The sequence below is a fragment of the Condylura cristata genome, unplaced genomic scaffold (genome assembly GCF_000260355.1).
Source record: "Condylura cristata isolate star-nosed mole 26May11 unplaced genomic scaffold, ConCri1.0 scaffold00011, whole genome shotgun sequence".
Taxonomy (NCBI): domain Eukaryota; kingdom Metazoa; phylum Chordata; class Mammalia; order Eulipotyphla; family Talpidae; genus Condylura; species Condylura cristata.
The window spans coordinates 8,781,349-8,796,894 of NW_004567112.1; the positions used below are offsets into that span (position 1 = coordinate 8,781,349).

At 39.1% G+C, this 15,546-nt stretch overlaps 1 protein-coding gene across 1 annotated transcript in view; it reads right to left on the minus strand.

The window, feature by feature from the left end:
• Positions 1-838: 838 nt before the first annotated feature.
• Positions 839-15,546, minus strand: part of FAM160B1 (family with sequence similarity 160, member B1) — a 22,633-nt gene continuing 7,925 nt past the window's right edge. Inside the window, exons 7-18 of the mRNA XM_012723458.1 lie at positions 15,324-15,545; positions 14,972-15,168; positions 13,683-13,797; positions 13,084-13,160; positions 12,802-12,994; positions 12,445-12,614; positions 11,710-11,853; positions 10,837-10,927; positions 8,453-8,596; positions 4,577-4,717; positions 4,117-4,220; positions 839-4,016 (exon numbers count right to left, since the gene is read on the minus strand). Of these exons, the coding sequence (XP_012578912.1) occupies positions 3,911-4,016; positions 4,117-4,220; positions 4,577-4,717; positions 8,453-8,596; positions 10,837-10,927; positions 11,710-11,853; positions 12,445-12,614; positions 12,802-12,994; positions 13,084-13,160; positions 13,683-13,797; positions 14,972-15,168; positions 15,324-15,545 (1,704 nt within the window). The 3' untranslated portion in view covers positions 839-3,910. The remainder of the gene's footprint in view (positions 4,017-4,116; positions 4,221-4,576; positions 4,718-8,452; positions 8,597-10,836; positions 10,928-11,709; positions 11,854-12,444; positions 12,615-12,801; positions 12,995-13,083; positions 13,161-13,682; positions 13,798-14,971; positions 15,169-15,323; position 15,546) is intronic.

The following is a 15,546-nucleotide window of genomic DNA, read 5'->3' on the forward strand; positions in this document are numbered from 1 at the left end:
AAAAACTCCACTGGACCCGAAGAGTTCTGCACTCCGTATGGTTACACGTGCAGTGCCCCTACCCTTCCCCGACGGACTTCCGGAGGAGCAACGGCTTCTTCCGGTTACCATCTCAAAACGTGGCTCACCGGAAGTTCAGTAACTTTTGACTAAATCATTGTTTTATTTTTTTGAAAGTTCCTCTAACAAAGTCTCAACCATAGCAGTTCTACATTAACTCCTTAAATTTCGTGAAGATAAAACACTAAACAAGTTCTAAGTAACTGCACTCTTAACAGGGCTGTTCAGACCTGGCATCTGTGGTCACGTGCCTGCGTCTTCGGAGCAGCGCAGCTCTGCAACCCAGCCGGAGGCCGCCACAACCCCCACCACCCCCACCCGCCACCAGCTTCCTTCTGAAAATGTTTTTAATAACCTTGGCCGAAAAGAATCAAGGGGTTAATAGTAAACTTTCCTCTTCTAGTTTTCAATTTATAGACTTTGGTAAACACTCACGCAAGTCGGATTAACCTAATAATTGCCATAGAGAAAAGTTTTTATATGCTATAAATATATCAAAAAACATTAATTACTGTAAATTCTTTTTCTAGTACTTCTCTCTTTAGGGAATGGAGTGGTGGATACCTATGTGGGTCACCCATAGGGATTCTCAGCTATTCTGATGATTTCTTCTTGCTCTCATGAGTCGGTGATCCCGGGACCTACCGACAGCAGTATGTCAAAGCTTTTTGTGTTTTGAATTACTATTGTAGACTGAACAGCGCACCACAATGCTTCCAACTAGAATGCTACAAAAATATAAGGCTGATATAATATAGACATGAGACGTTTTGTTTAAATTACATTATTTATTTTTAGGTTATCCCTCTTCGACCTGCATGCAGTTAGCACAAAAAATTGAACGCGATCAGCCTCCTTTGCAGCGAGTAGGTACACAGTCGCCATCTGCAGAGCTTCCTCACAGGCAGCCTGCGAACCAGGCCTCGGTCACACCCTCAGCAACCTGCACAATGCTTGATAGAAAAATTTCCCAAATATCCTTTGTTTAATGTAAACAAGGCAGGAGGCCAAACAGAGTATTATGGTAACACTACTTTACAGGGCCCAGAAATATGATTATCAACCATGTGTCACATCAAGTGTCACAATGACATGCATATTTAATTCACTGTACAACCCGAAATGTAATTACCATACAGCTGTGGTTCTCACACTTCACTGTAACTTCTGTCAATACTATGAAACTTCATAATTAAATGGTAATTGTCTATTAATGCAATAATTTATGGAAATGTGTTACCATGAATTATGAATTCCATAATTTGTGGCCTGTAAAATTAAGTGTAACAATCTTCACACTAGCAACAGTGTAAGCAAGCTAAGGATTTTGGTCCTTATGTATATACATTTATATACACATGTACACAGTATTATACAATTAAACCAAAAGCTATGAATCCACTCATAGCTCCCATATTGCACAGATACATTATGAGAACATTACACAGTTATGAGCACTACATGATAACTGACTAAGGATAAATCTGAATTCTAGCAAGTAAAGAATGTGGCTCATTACTAAAAAAACAACAACAAAGAGACTGCTGTTAGAGAAAATGTTAAAAAAAAAAAACAAAAACGTGTATACCTACTGATGCCACTATGAAGCAAGGCTGAAGTCCAGTTTGGAAGTTGCTATGCAATCAATTGTCAGGGTGGTCATTTCCACCCAACACAGGCTGCATTTTAGTCACTGTTTTACAAATACTGAATAATAGAAATATTCAGCTTTCAAGAGACAGTAAGAAAAAGACTTACTAGTCACATAGTACAGTGTTTCCCTCACAAATCCAACTCACTGTGGGAAATGACACAGGCTCTAGGTATAAACTAAATATAGGGGAAATAAAAAAAACCTAGAAGGTAAATTGTTCCTTAAGCTTTAACTGATTACAAACCAAAGTCATTATAATAACTTAGGAAAATAACTGGTTTAATAAGCAGCATACACACATAAATTTAAGAGTTAAAGCTTTCCGGATCTTGGTTTCATAGATTAGCTATAAGGTCCCATTGTGAAATCAAGGATAAAATAGTATTTGGTTCAAGTGGTAACATCACTGCTGAATACCTACTGAAACATTAAGAAATATCTAGTATCTCTTAATGCTTTTTAAACAAACCTACTCACTACATCTAAAAAGCGAGAGGCTGCCATGTTCCTTGCTTGAATGGGCAATGCTTTCTCACCTTTAAAGATCACTTAAGCAAGGTAATGCACAAAATATCCCCCACGTTTGTGTTTTTCATTGTTTAGCTTAATACATTTCTAGAAAGAACTAACAGAGATTTGCATTAAATTAGAAATTTAGTCTTTTTGTTTTTTTTAAGTGGTAAACATTCCAGAGCCAAAAATATTCATAGTCTTCTGGTATTTCGTTCTTAATAAATAGCAAAAACTAACTATAAAATAAATCAGAAAACCGATCCATCAAAATCAGCAGTAGGTCTAACACACCCGTCTACGCACTCGCCACACACCAGCGTCTCAGACACGCCGCAGAGACCAGCTTCCCGGAGGAGCCGTGGCGTAGCGTTCAAGATGGAAAATCTACTCCCCTAAATATCAGTCCATGGAAAAATACAGAGAAAAGTGCTGCTGCTTAATATTTCAACTAAGAAGGAAGGGGGGCGGGAGGGGAGGAACAGAAAGAAGCTTAAAAGCAGTATTTGAGCAGTAAGCATCACTGAGGGGAGAAGAGAACGTGGCGTAACGTGGATCAGCAAACACCATTTCGCAAGTCCGCCCAGGCGCCGGGCCAGCACAGCCCTGGAGGCCCACACGCTGCCTCACGCCTACCATTCACACTCTACCTCAGTTCTTAATATGTAAACAGGACAGACTGGTTAGTTTGTTTTTCAATTTCTTGAGGATCATTTCAAACAAAAGAATGAACAAATGAAAAATTAAATGTAAACATGAAGGAGGCCACTGCCACTGTGATTGTTGCCTAAGACTCATCAGTCTCCTACAGATGCCACCATGCAGCTCACAAGGAACATCAAATCATAAAACAGTCTTCAGAGAGGAGAGATGGCTAGGCAAAAATGGTTCTCGACCCAATACATGTTAATCAACTTAAAAAATACTATTTTAGTAAACGCTACCAATGGGGAGCCTAAATTCAATATTGTTGCAAAAATGACAGTTTAAACTGGGACTCACACACAAAACTCCACCACTAACATGGCTATGTGCACAGAAGGGTAAAAGAAGAATATTTCTTTAAAAATATATATATTATATTAATCAAGAATTTTTTTATCATAGTAAATTGTTATTCTTAGAAAAGCTGAAGAAAGTTAATGGTGCTCTACATATTTTAATCTCCTGTTATTAATTCACTCATTTGATGGTTCCTCAATTTTTTTCCTCATTTAGTTTTTTCATATTTTGTTTGATAAGAATTCTGACCTTAAAAAGTTATAAAATTAGTCCTTTTTTGCTACTTGTTAATCCAAAAGAATATAAGCATTTGAGTCCCAGAGAATGTCAAACTGCCCTGCTGCCTAAAAGGATATTCAAATAACATAAATATCATCAAAGTCATGACACTGGAAATTTTGCAGCTTTTCACAAAGTCATTAGAAATGCTTAGCTCCTGAAGTTCCTGATTGTACCCTGGATTCCAGGATGTGAGTGTTACATCTGGAACCATTATGAGAAAGCCAAAGAAAACACTATACAGGTTTACCGACAGTGTCTCTCCGTGGGTTCTTAATGGTTCTGCCCAGTTTACAGCAGCACTTCATTTACAAATGCTTTTAATCCTCTTGGTTGGATGGAGCTGCATTTTGCTGATGAAATGTACACACCAATTCTGTCCCTCAGCGTCCTGAAAGGTGCTCTTTATGGTGTAGAGGAAGCATGGTATTTCACAAATGCAATAGCGGCCAGCTCCTTACAGAACTCCTCTAACACGATCACACCCTCCAGCAACGTGATGTGGTCAATACTGTGAGGGAAAATCAGGCAGTAAATCAACTCAAGCCTTTAGCTGCTCATCAAGTTCGAGGGAAAGTTTTAGATAAAGAAATATGTAAGTACTGACTTACATGGGGCCTTCAGGCTCCAGACCAAGTAATCGCTTTCTTACTAAAAGAAGCTTAGGTGTAAAGTCTTGAATGCGCTGGATTCGAACCATAAGGTCTCCAACAACCTATATCACAGAGACAAAAGGAACTCAGTTTTGATAATCACGTCCACAGGGGTTTTCAGTGTTAAAACACAACCATTTCCTGTTACTCAATAAAGAATATCTTTTATTATAGGTTAATGGTTCATAACAGTGACCCTCTCACTGTTCACATAACCATTTTTGATGGACTCATCCATCCCTTCACTTTAATACTATATAAATCACTTAACTTTTTTTCTTCCATATTTTGTAGTAAAATAATTACTTCTAATTATATCAGATTCCTCGTTATGCAAGACTAATTATATAAGTGATATTAAGATGTTAACTGGACAGACTTATCAATGCTAGAGAACACAACAAAACTAATAACTCACCCTGACGATTACAGAGAAGAGAGATCTACAGCCCGACGCAAGGTTCACATAAGGATCTAAAAGGTACTCGTGGATGTGAGGATGAGGGAAGAGAGAAAGTCTAGATAACACCGAGGTTACTTGTAAATTTACATCATATGGCTGTGGAGAGGTGAAAAACAAAAAGACATCTGACATCACTTAAGACATATGCAGAACCCAAACACTTTACTTATCCAGTTAGTTCTTTCATTCAAAACCTACATCTTATTCCCCCCTCCACACGCCCTCTACAATGAAACTAAATTAGCTCTCACCATCTTAGTCGAAGTGCATAAATTAGGGGTCTAAAACTTAAAGACGATGCATATAAACACATATTTAAAACCCAAATACCATAGCCAGAATTTTAATTAAGTTCAAGCGGTCATCAGAAGAAACCATGAAAATGTCATTTGGGATATTAATTACAAAGGGCAAATTAAGTCTGAGGCTAAAAGAAATTAAAGGAAAAGTATTAAAATCTCTTAAAATATAATAGCCTTAATTTTAGAAATGCTATTCCTTGTGTTATTCGACCACGTCCCAAAGTGAAGTCACAAAACTTGAATGAGCCTGCTTGGGGCTAGAAATGACTCCCGCCTGCCTCAAGTGAAGGGGGAGATACAGCACAGAGATAGCACTTACCACAAGGGCATTAACTCTTCCAAAACAATGCTGTATTTGTGAGTTCTCATACATTTTTTTTTTCATACATAGCATCACAACTAAATTCTAGTTTTTAATTTTTAATCTTTTTACTCTTCCTAGAAAACAGGTGCTTTCTGGAGAATGTTAAAATCAAAGCAAAAGGTTTTATAGCAAAAACCTTCTGTATTTATGCCTGGAGGTTTCAACAGAAATTTCTTCCAGTTTTCTTCTTAGAAGCAGCAAAAGGAAACTTGGGAGGGAGGCAAAAACAAAACTGACTTTACTGTGAAGTTGATAAAAAGTTGGGTGTCTGGCTGAATGCTGTATGGAGGGTTCAGGACTAAGTTTAATACTAATCATGGATGCTGAATGCTTCCAAGCAGTGTTCAAAGCCTTGACCATAACAAAAACCAACTAAGAACCAAGTCTCTGCATTCAGAGGGTAAGAAAAGCTTGGGTGTATAAGCAGAAGTGATCAAAGGTGCTGACATGAACAAAACCCAAGTTTTGTGCTTTCAGCCCAATGCTGGACTTTTTCAGTTACCACTAGAGATCCATGAACACAGACTTTCTGAGAACAGTTATCCCAGAGTCATCCTTATTCAAAATCTAGTCTTAGGCAAAACAAATAAAAGGAGGCGGGAATCCCTATTCAAGGCTGGTTTGTAGAATACATTCTCCTTGACAACATGTGCAACAGAACATGTTCACATGTGCTTCTTCAAGACACAACTCATAGAAATTCATACTAAACTGTATTTTAGGCATAAATGAAACATTTTTCAATTCTGTGAGATTTGGAATGAAAATATGAGCAATGTTATTTAATGTACAACTAAAGTATTGCCTATGATTCTTCTTTTCAGGAAGTTAACTCTGCCATTTACAGGTGCTGAAATAAATAAGCCAATGACAACTTGGTTCTAAATAAGGATATAATGTCACTTAAACTTGGTATATTCTCCATATGATATTACTTTGGTATTTAACTTTATTTGAACAAAAGTCTGCCTTTGGTTGTTGAAGAAAAGCTTATGGCTGACACAGATCATTTCTTTTCTTAGCTTTATTTTTTAGGCGATACTGGTTTACAACACTGTATATGACCGAGAGGCCTAGATTCACATCTGTTAGGGCTATGTCACCACATTATACCCACCACTGAGGCCCCCATAGACCTCCACATAGCACAAATGATTTCTTAAAGTGAAAATGAAAATAAATGTCAGCTCAGTAGAAACTGTTCCACCATATGTCTGAAATGGTCTCTTCCTCATTCTGGTAATGACTTTAAAAAAAAAAATAGGTTTTGGAAGGGGTGATGCTACCAAGTTTTAGATCTACAATTTTGGACCCCTTTCTTTTGTATTTTATTCAGTATTTACCTGCAATGGAAGTTAATCAGATTGTCCAGACATGTTAAATGAATTTGGCCCACTTTTACTGAGTTCACACTAAATAAAAGATCCATTTTCAAGAAAATAAACACTGAGTTAAAAAGCATATTAAAAAGCATATTTGCTGTCACACCAGCAAACCTGGTCTCAGTCCTACTAAAAGCCTAATACACAGCTAGAACAATAAGATTCAAATCAAATTTTCAAAAATCTCAATAACTTGATAACCTGTTAAAATTTCTCATACTACTTGGATTTAACAACGTTTTGTATTTTTAAGTGTTCTAAACTTTTTTTTTCTATTGAATTCTTACCCCCAAATGCAGGAAGGGCAAATAATAGCAACTTCACTTTTAGAATAAGAAAATGTGACAAGTGGCTAAGTTAGATGCTCAAGGTCAAATCTCTCACCAGCAGGGCCTCCCTACCCTTTTCCTGGTGTCTTCACTTTGTGACAACACAATTTTGTCATGAATTAAAATGGCAGAAATTAGCTCCTTTATTAGTTATCCACCGTAAAAATTTAATTCCAGTCTAACCACTCTGAGACAGTTATGGATATATACTAAGAAAATCTATGCAAATGCCATCCTAAGCAAAACATTTAGAAAGGAAACAATATGAAAGTAAATCAAGTGTGCTTAGCACACCAGGACTTGTGATCATCTTTAAGATCTGATTACATGATGTTCTCACCAAAAATGGCTCAGAAAATCAAGGTTTCAAGACCAAAGGTTTGAGGCAGGGCTCCACAACTCACTGGCGTTCTATTAACTAAGACTAAGGATTCCTCACTTATAAAATAATACTAGAAATCGTGCATGGATCACAGCTGTAGGGAGAAAGACTGAAATCCTGTATGTGCATTTTATCTGCACTATCAAGTCCTGCAATGGCATCTGAGGAAATAAAAGGAATTGAGAGCTTTCTGGATATTCTGTCTTCAGTAGCATCCCTTTGGGTCAGCACTCTACAAACTGAAGGGAAAAATGCTCAAGTATGAGGAAGACTCCAAGATGATCTTTTCAGAAACTACTTATAAAAAATTAGATTCTTTATTAGAGATTTTAATGAAAATTTCTAGAGTAGGTCTTGATACTGATGATATTGCTCTATCAATTATTATTTCCCTATCTTATTGCTTAATAAGATTCAAACCAAGTCTAACAGCGTCCCCCCACTCCCCCACTACCACCACACACACACACACACACACTGAATCCTGGATACCCCAGTTCACCGCCACTGACAGTCAGTGAGACAGACATAACAATGTCCTAGATAATGGTGCTTCTATCCACCTTGGAGTAAGTGACCATTTTATTTCCTCGCCCCTATGAAAAGGAGTATCATTCACCAGTGCTTTGAAGAAGCAGTTCATCAAACACTGCTCTGTGATTTTGTGAGACCAGAGTACTCAAGATCCAATTTGGAATGACATTTAAGATCTTGGGATAAAAGGTAGCAAGTCCGCCTCTATCTGCACTAACCAAAAGACTTTCTCAGTTAGTCGTAAAAAGAAAGCCCTCCAATCGCCACCAGAAAGTGTTAAGGATATGAAGACAAAGACCTATAAGGAGAAATACAACACAAAATTCTGTTATAGCCATCAGGTCAAATAAATGCTTTTAACATGATTCATGCTTGGAAACCTACCAGTTGTGGGCAGTCACTTTTACGAAACAGTCATCTAATGGAATAACTAAGGAAACAGCAAAACTACTTTGTTGAAAATCTAAACTATGACCTGTGCTAACCCAAACTGAATGGTAACAATATATGAAAAAATTAATATTTTAAAACTTCTTACCTGATCAAGAATTCTTCCCATTCTGTCAAATAAAACTTTCAAAAAATGGCCTTCAAAGAAAGCTGCTTCTAAATTGCACCTTTCCAAGGCCTTTGGAGACCCAGGCCACTCCCACCTCAAGCAGATAGCACAGTAGTCCCGGAACTAGGGGAGAAAAAAAACAGCATTTGGACCATTAAAGAAATGACACAAAACAAACTCAGATGAAACAGAAATGACTTCCCCAAAAAGGCACCAAAAAATCTATTTGAATGCTGAGTGTCTGTTATCTGTGTGGTGTCACAGGAGAGGGAAGAAAGAGATGACTCAGACAAAGGCCTAATCAAAGGCACATGGGAAGATCACAATCACAGTAACCACTGTGTGGAAGAGTGAAAAATAGGCCAAGTAACTTTACCAAAGAGCCTGTTTAACTACTGAGCTTAGCCTCTTTCCTTTAGAGTTTATAGCCCTTTACATTTTTTCATCACAGATATAGAGATCATTTAAACAATAAACTAAGTCTATCCAAAAATGTTGCATAGAACGGATAAGCAGAGGAACATCGTCTGAGAAGGCAAACCGACCTTCCTGTGGCGAGTCACTCTTGGCACACAGTTACCACAGCACTGCTCAAAGCATGGTCGCTGGGCCTGCGCTGTTCCCCACACTGACACCACTGCAGTGAGTGAGAGCAAAAACTGAGGGGGCTTTCACGCCCTCTTCCAGCAATTTAATTTAGTAAATTGTATGTCTGTTGAATCTAACAAGATAACCAGAGTTTGTATTTTATGTTTTTTCTCCACTTTTCTGGTAATTTGTTTTTATTACATTTTACAAAAGTGTGGATCTGTGAAACAAGAAATAAGAAACTGGCTCTTCACTATACAAAGTTTATCAGTAGTTAAACAATATCAATTTTTATCAACAAAAACAACCACATACAATAAATTTTAAGCCTTTCAATATGTAATTTACTTGAATTTAAAAAAAAATGTATAACAGATTTCTTTCATTCTGTTTCTTTGCAATCTCTTCATTCAATAAAGCAAAACTATTTTGATGTGAAATTAAACATTCTCAAAAATTTTTAAAATACTAAAAATGAACTTCTTCAATATCTTTTGAGTTTTAAATTATTAACTTTCAATAATTTTCTTTATAAAGACATGTCCCAATTTTTTTTTTTTTTAAGATTTATTTATTTATTCATACAGAACTGGGGTACAGGCCAGAGGCTCAGGGGCGGTGAGAGGCTTCACCAGAGACAGAGTGGGGAGCAGAACAGGCAGATCGACGAAGTACACTGCTGAGGGGAGCAGCGGGCGGGTCAGGAGAGGTCTGGCTCGCCATGTGGTCTCCTCCGGCGCAGGCAGCAGGCGGGAATCGAACTCATACGGAAGTGGCTTCAGATTCTCAGTGCTGTGCTTTAACCCGCTGCGCCACCAGGGAGGGCCGACATGTCCCAATTTTTAATGATGCATTTTTACAATAACACTTTTGAAATTCTGACCTAAAAAGTAAGTTTCTGGTTTTCTGATTTTGCCTGTTTTCTACTACTGCTGAAAGGTTCATACTTGCATTTATAATTAGAAAGCAGAGATGAAACTTCACAGAAAGAAAAAACATGATTTATGAAATTGCTTGGTACTACTGACACCAATGCCCTTCACACTGCCTCTCTTGTCATATGAAGGTATCAGCTGCCCCATCACAGACGTTACTCATTAATAGTGTAGATTTGAATTATACATTATAGGAATTTGCAAAATGATTATGTATAAAGCATACTTCAATCCAAAGAATTTAAATGAAAAGTAAATGCATGCTTTTCTGAGTTGAGACATTTCAAAATGTGGAATTTTATGGATGTCATATAGAAAAGAAGGTTGAGAGGCATTCAATTTACTAAGAGGAGACATCTGAGGGAGCAGTTTCATTGAGGGAGAAGGCCAGAGGCCAGGGATGAAGGAAGGAGTGAGATCCAGACAGAAGAGGCAACTTCTGTAGCTCAGGGCTGGTGTTAAGAATGGTGGTGGAAGAGAACGGTCATGGGCAGGATACCCGGAGCCAGGTGGGTGGCGCATAGAAGCAATAAAAATTGTATTTTGGATCAGCAGGGGAAAGGATTTGGGGGAGCTATAATTTCAAGTCCAGAAAGAAATAATTAAGAGGAAGGGGTTGTAAGAAAGATGGGGGGGGGGGTGAGAAGGGAAAGGAGAGGAGCAAACATAAGAAATCGTGCAACCGAGACGCCGTCAGCAAAATGCAAAGCATAATCCCTTGCAGAAAGTTTAAGTAGTGAGAGTGGAGCTGGGATCCTTGGGAGAAAGGGAGGGCCTGGGAGAACGCCCTGGCGGCGAGAATGCTGTGCGCAGTCGGTAAGACCCCTCCACGCCACCCACCTGCCTATGAGCGTCTCGGAGGTAGGTATCATATCCAGTGCCCTCGACGTGGTAGGAGGATTTTGCTTCATCAGGTACCAGGCAGAGGAAGCTTAAATGAAAAAGACATAAATATTATCACAACTCAGTATCTTTACATGTACACAAAAGTCTGGCGATATATTCAGTTTAGTCAAGTACTAGGACAAATGGAAAACAAAACTGAAAAATATAGTTGTATGTTTTAATTGCATCTTAAATCAGGCCTACATTTCAGGGATTAAAAGGTTTTATTTTAAAAAACTACTCATTCTACTTAAGACAGAAGTAAGCCTACGAAAATGCAACACACACAATGACAGATCCTCATGATATTTGACAATCTCAGGAAACTGGCTTTAAGCAACTGAACTCGTGTTTTATACTCTCCAGTTTAGCATTGTGAGCCACCATCTAAGTCACCTGCCAGAACCAGGTACCCCAGTGACAGCAGGTGGAGGAAGACAATCGACACAGAAAGGGCACTTTCCAAAGAAAGCAAAAACAAAAGCAATGAGAAGGAACAGGGCTCTCACAGCGCAGCAGCCACGGCCACACGCTGGAAAGGCAAGGCCGCTCGCCGGGCATGACCCTCCTCGTGGGAGCAGAGCAGCAGGGAGCGCGGGCGGCCGCCTGAACATGGTCACCTGTCTGTACTTCTACAGCAAGTTGTGCTTTTTTCTCTTGGAATGGACTGCAGCTTCTAGACTGGCAGGTGCGACATACATGTGACAAAAAGCTGACACAATCTTTAAAGAGAAAATTCAGTAATCTAGCTCTGTAAGAACCTAAGCAAAGGAATTATATGTTCTGAAGACAAATCGAAGCTCTTAGTCACGTTTATAGAGCACTCACCTATTCACGATTTTATGGACTTCAGTTTTCCCATCACTTTTGGGGTGATCAGGAGTAGCAGGAGGTGAAGAACTAAGCCACTCTTGGTTTGACAGCATGTTATCTGGTGAAATGTCAGTAAATAATGGATCTTCTTCCAGATCTCTAAGTTTAATTTAATGACGTATAAGAAAAAAGTTTATTATATTTTCTAAATCAAGGCTCTCACTATGTTCTTAGAAAACATTATTTAACTATGCTAATACAAGAACTGAGGAATTTATATTTTAGGTAAATTAACATCATACTAACAAGAATAATATGTTGGATTTTTTATTTTTAGGATTAGTAGATGATGTCGTTTGTAATTTATCTATTTCATTTTTAATTTACTTATTTTGTAGGACTAGGGTACAGGCCAGAGGTGCAGGGGTGAGAGGACACACCAGAGATGGAGTGGGGAGCAGAACAAGTGGATCTACAGAAATACCCTGCTAAGAGGAGCAGCAGGCAAGACAGGCGAGGTCTGCTGCACCACGTGGGTCAGCTCCCTGACTGGGCCAGGCAGTACTGAGACCTAACCTCTTGATCGCCAAGGAGGCTACAATGTGTAATTTAAAGGAATGGGCATCGGAACTTTACTTTAAAAAACTTTAACTCTTATGGGTTTCTTTTTGTGAATAAGCAAGAAAAATAAGAGAAAAGAATCACAATTCTACACAGAAAGCTAACCTCACTGAGTGGACAGAAACTTACACAGCTCCTGCTATCAGCCCATTTTCCACCACATCCTTATCTTCTGGGCACACAGGCTTATATTCAGTATAATTTCTTTCTTCAAGATTTCTCAGGACTAAGTTATAAAGAATGTGCTCATTTGGTTTTTGTAAAAGATGTTCAAACATTCTTAATGTCATTATGCTTATCTGAAAGCAAAAAATAATGAAGGATAGCTAAAAAATACCTTCAATGAATTATAAATCACCAGTTGTAAATCACACCCTCCATTTTTAAAACCATATTTTAAAAAAGAGACTATTCAAAACATCAGAAGCATACTAAAATTAGCATTTCAAAAGCTCAAGTCCAAGTATGAATCAGGACGTAGCTTACCTCATCAGATATGTGATCACAATGTTCAATTAACCGATATCTTAATGGGTGTCTGCTAATTTCTGCCAGAGTTTCTGGTTCTCTTTGTTCTCCAAGGATGAAATATACCATTTCTTGAAGCAAAACATCAGAAGTTACTTGCCGAACAATTCGATGAAGGAGAGCAGTTGACGACAGAATACCCATCTCAGAACTGAACAACAACAAAAAAAACCCCAGGTAATTAGTTGGCAAAAAACCCACGATGTTTTGTTTTGTTTTTAAAGTAAAGAAGCTACTTACGTTTGCATTAATTGAGGCTCCATAACACCAATAAAAAATCTCTCATGAACAGCTTTGGCAAGAGCAACAGCAGTGGTCTAGAATATAGTATGAACATCATTATTTTTTTTTATTGGAACGATTAATTTGTGCCGTCAATTTGCAAATCCATTGGATTTAGATAAAACAAACTTATCTAATGACCATCGTGTTGATGGCAGACAAACTCAGGTTAGGTATTAGCTACTGGGGTCTTTATATTTTATCTAAATTTCCAAGAATAAGAACAACATAAAAATATTCCCCTACTCACCTCATCTTCTCAGAGAGAAGTGGAGGGAGAACAAGGTCACCTGGTAAAGTATGCACTCTATCACTTAAATAAATGTAGAGACAAAACTTCAATTTTGATTTATTCCAGAGTTCTCTCTCCCCCTCCTCTTTCTCTCTCTCTCTCTCTCACACACACACACTGTCTTGTTTATTAGGTTTTATTTATTTTGAAACTAAGCTATCCTAAGACAACGAAATATATTTGGAGATATAAAGTGAAGGTTCAAATTTTACTTAATAGATATTTATGTTTTAAAATTATGCATAAACAACAAAATTATTCAAACCTTTTGTGCTTCCTTTATGAGCTGATCACAGTAATCAAACCAGGAAAGAAATGAAATTAAGGCTCGTTTTCCTGGAAATGCTGAAGCATCTTCTTTGTGACTATATGAATCCAAGCTGTAGGACAGAGAAGAAATGCTATGTTCAAAGTTACCCAAAAGCATTAATCCAGTTCTGTACCTATAAAAAAATCAAGGCATATGAATGAACTCATTTGTAATGTGTTTATACAGCAATGCTGAGTGACAATGAGGAGAGAGACAGAAAAGTCAAAGATAAAACTTTTCAAATGAGATTTGTAAGACATTGTCTCAAATAGTAGAAAAAGAACGCAGAACAGAGATGCAGGAGAAAAACCATTGAGTCAGCTACTCATAAGTTCACCATAAATCTGACCAAAGAATAGGCATGACAAGTAAGAGGCTCTCAGCTGCTGGGATGACAGAAAAGGAAGGTAAAGGAGGGTCTTCAAAAAGAAATGACCAGAGGCCAACCTGGTGGCCTAGGAGTTCATCTCAGTGCTATCACTGCCCAGGCCTGAATTCCATCTCTGGCCAGGGCGTTGACCCACAGGGAACGGCAGACCTCTCCTGTCCTGTCTCGCCTGCTGCTCCCCTCAGCAGTGTATGTCAGTGGATCCGCCTGTTCTGCTCCGCACTCTCTCTGGTGAATCCTCTCACCCTCCCCACCCCTTCCCTGCACTCCAGTTCTTGTATGCATAAATAAATAAATAAATCTTACAACAAAAATAGGTCATTATGTCAAATTATTAACTTGCTTGTAGATGATATGATTATGGGTAATTTTACTTATGTTGCTTTATACTTTTTAATAATGTAGAAATGTTCTTCAATCATATTTTCCTATGAGAATCCAGGGGGAGCCCTGAAAGATGACCAAAAGGGGTGGGAGAACAAGGTAGGAGAGATTCTATCCAGGCAGATCACGAGACATGAGACGGCTGTAGGAACTGTGGGACTTGCAGATCTCCCTTTCGGGCTTTTTATTTTAAATAATCATATGAAATTGTTGGTTTACATGTAAGCTCTTAAAAGTTGATCAAGATCATGGAAAAGGGGAAAAAGTTTAACTATGCAGCAGGCGGGATTGTTCCATGCAAATGCATTCCCACTAATTGATAAAAACTAAAAAGAAGCCTCAAGAAATAATCCCATTTAATGATCACCAATAATATTTTTCAAAACAAAAGATTCTTACATTACAAAACAGTATTTAAAAGTGTAGGGGTGAGAATTCGCCCTAATGGGAAAACACGGACCAAGGCTCTTACCCCCAGTTAATCGCTTCCACTGTTTCGATGTCCAAGGGGTCCACGGCCTGCGGGAGCGCCCGGTACAGGGCGGCGAGCCTGTCGGTCAGCAGCTCGCACAGGCAGGTGCTCTGGGAGAGGCACCTGGCGGCCGCGGGCTCCGGCAGGCTGACCAGCAGCATCAGGCCCTCGCAGGCTTTCACGGCTATCCGGCCATCCTGGGGAGAGAGCCGCGGTCCTCAGCGCACGCTAGGCACTGCCAGGTGCTGGAAAGTTCCACTACAGACGATGTTCTCGCCAAAACGAGAACAGCTTTTTCCACTTTAAATACATCAAACGCGACCATGTGGGGGCGGGGCTAGAGGCGACTCACCGGGCTTCTGGTGAGATTCAGCAGAGAATTCACTAAATTGTAATCCTGGTTTGGACGAGCCACCGCGGCCTCCGGCAGCGAAGCGACGCTGAGGTTGTCCAGGCTGGAGGGCAGGTCGTCGGCCGCCTGCGGGGGCTCGGCCGGGGGCAGGGCCACTGGGACCCCACGCGCACCGCTCAGGGACGCCCGGGGGAGCGTCCAGCACCTAGAGGCAGTGGCCGGG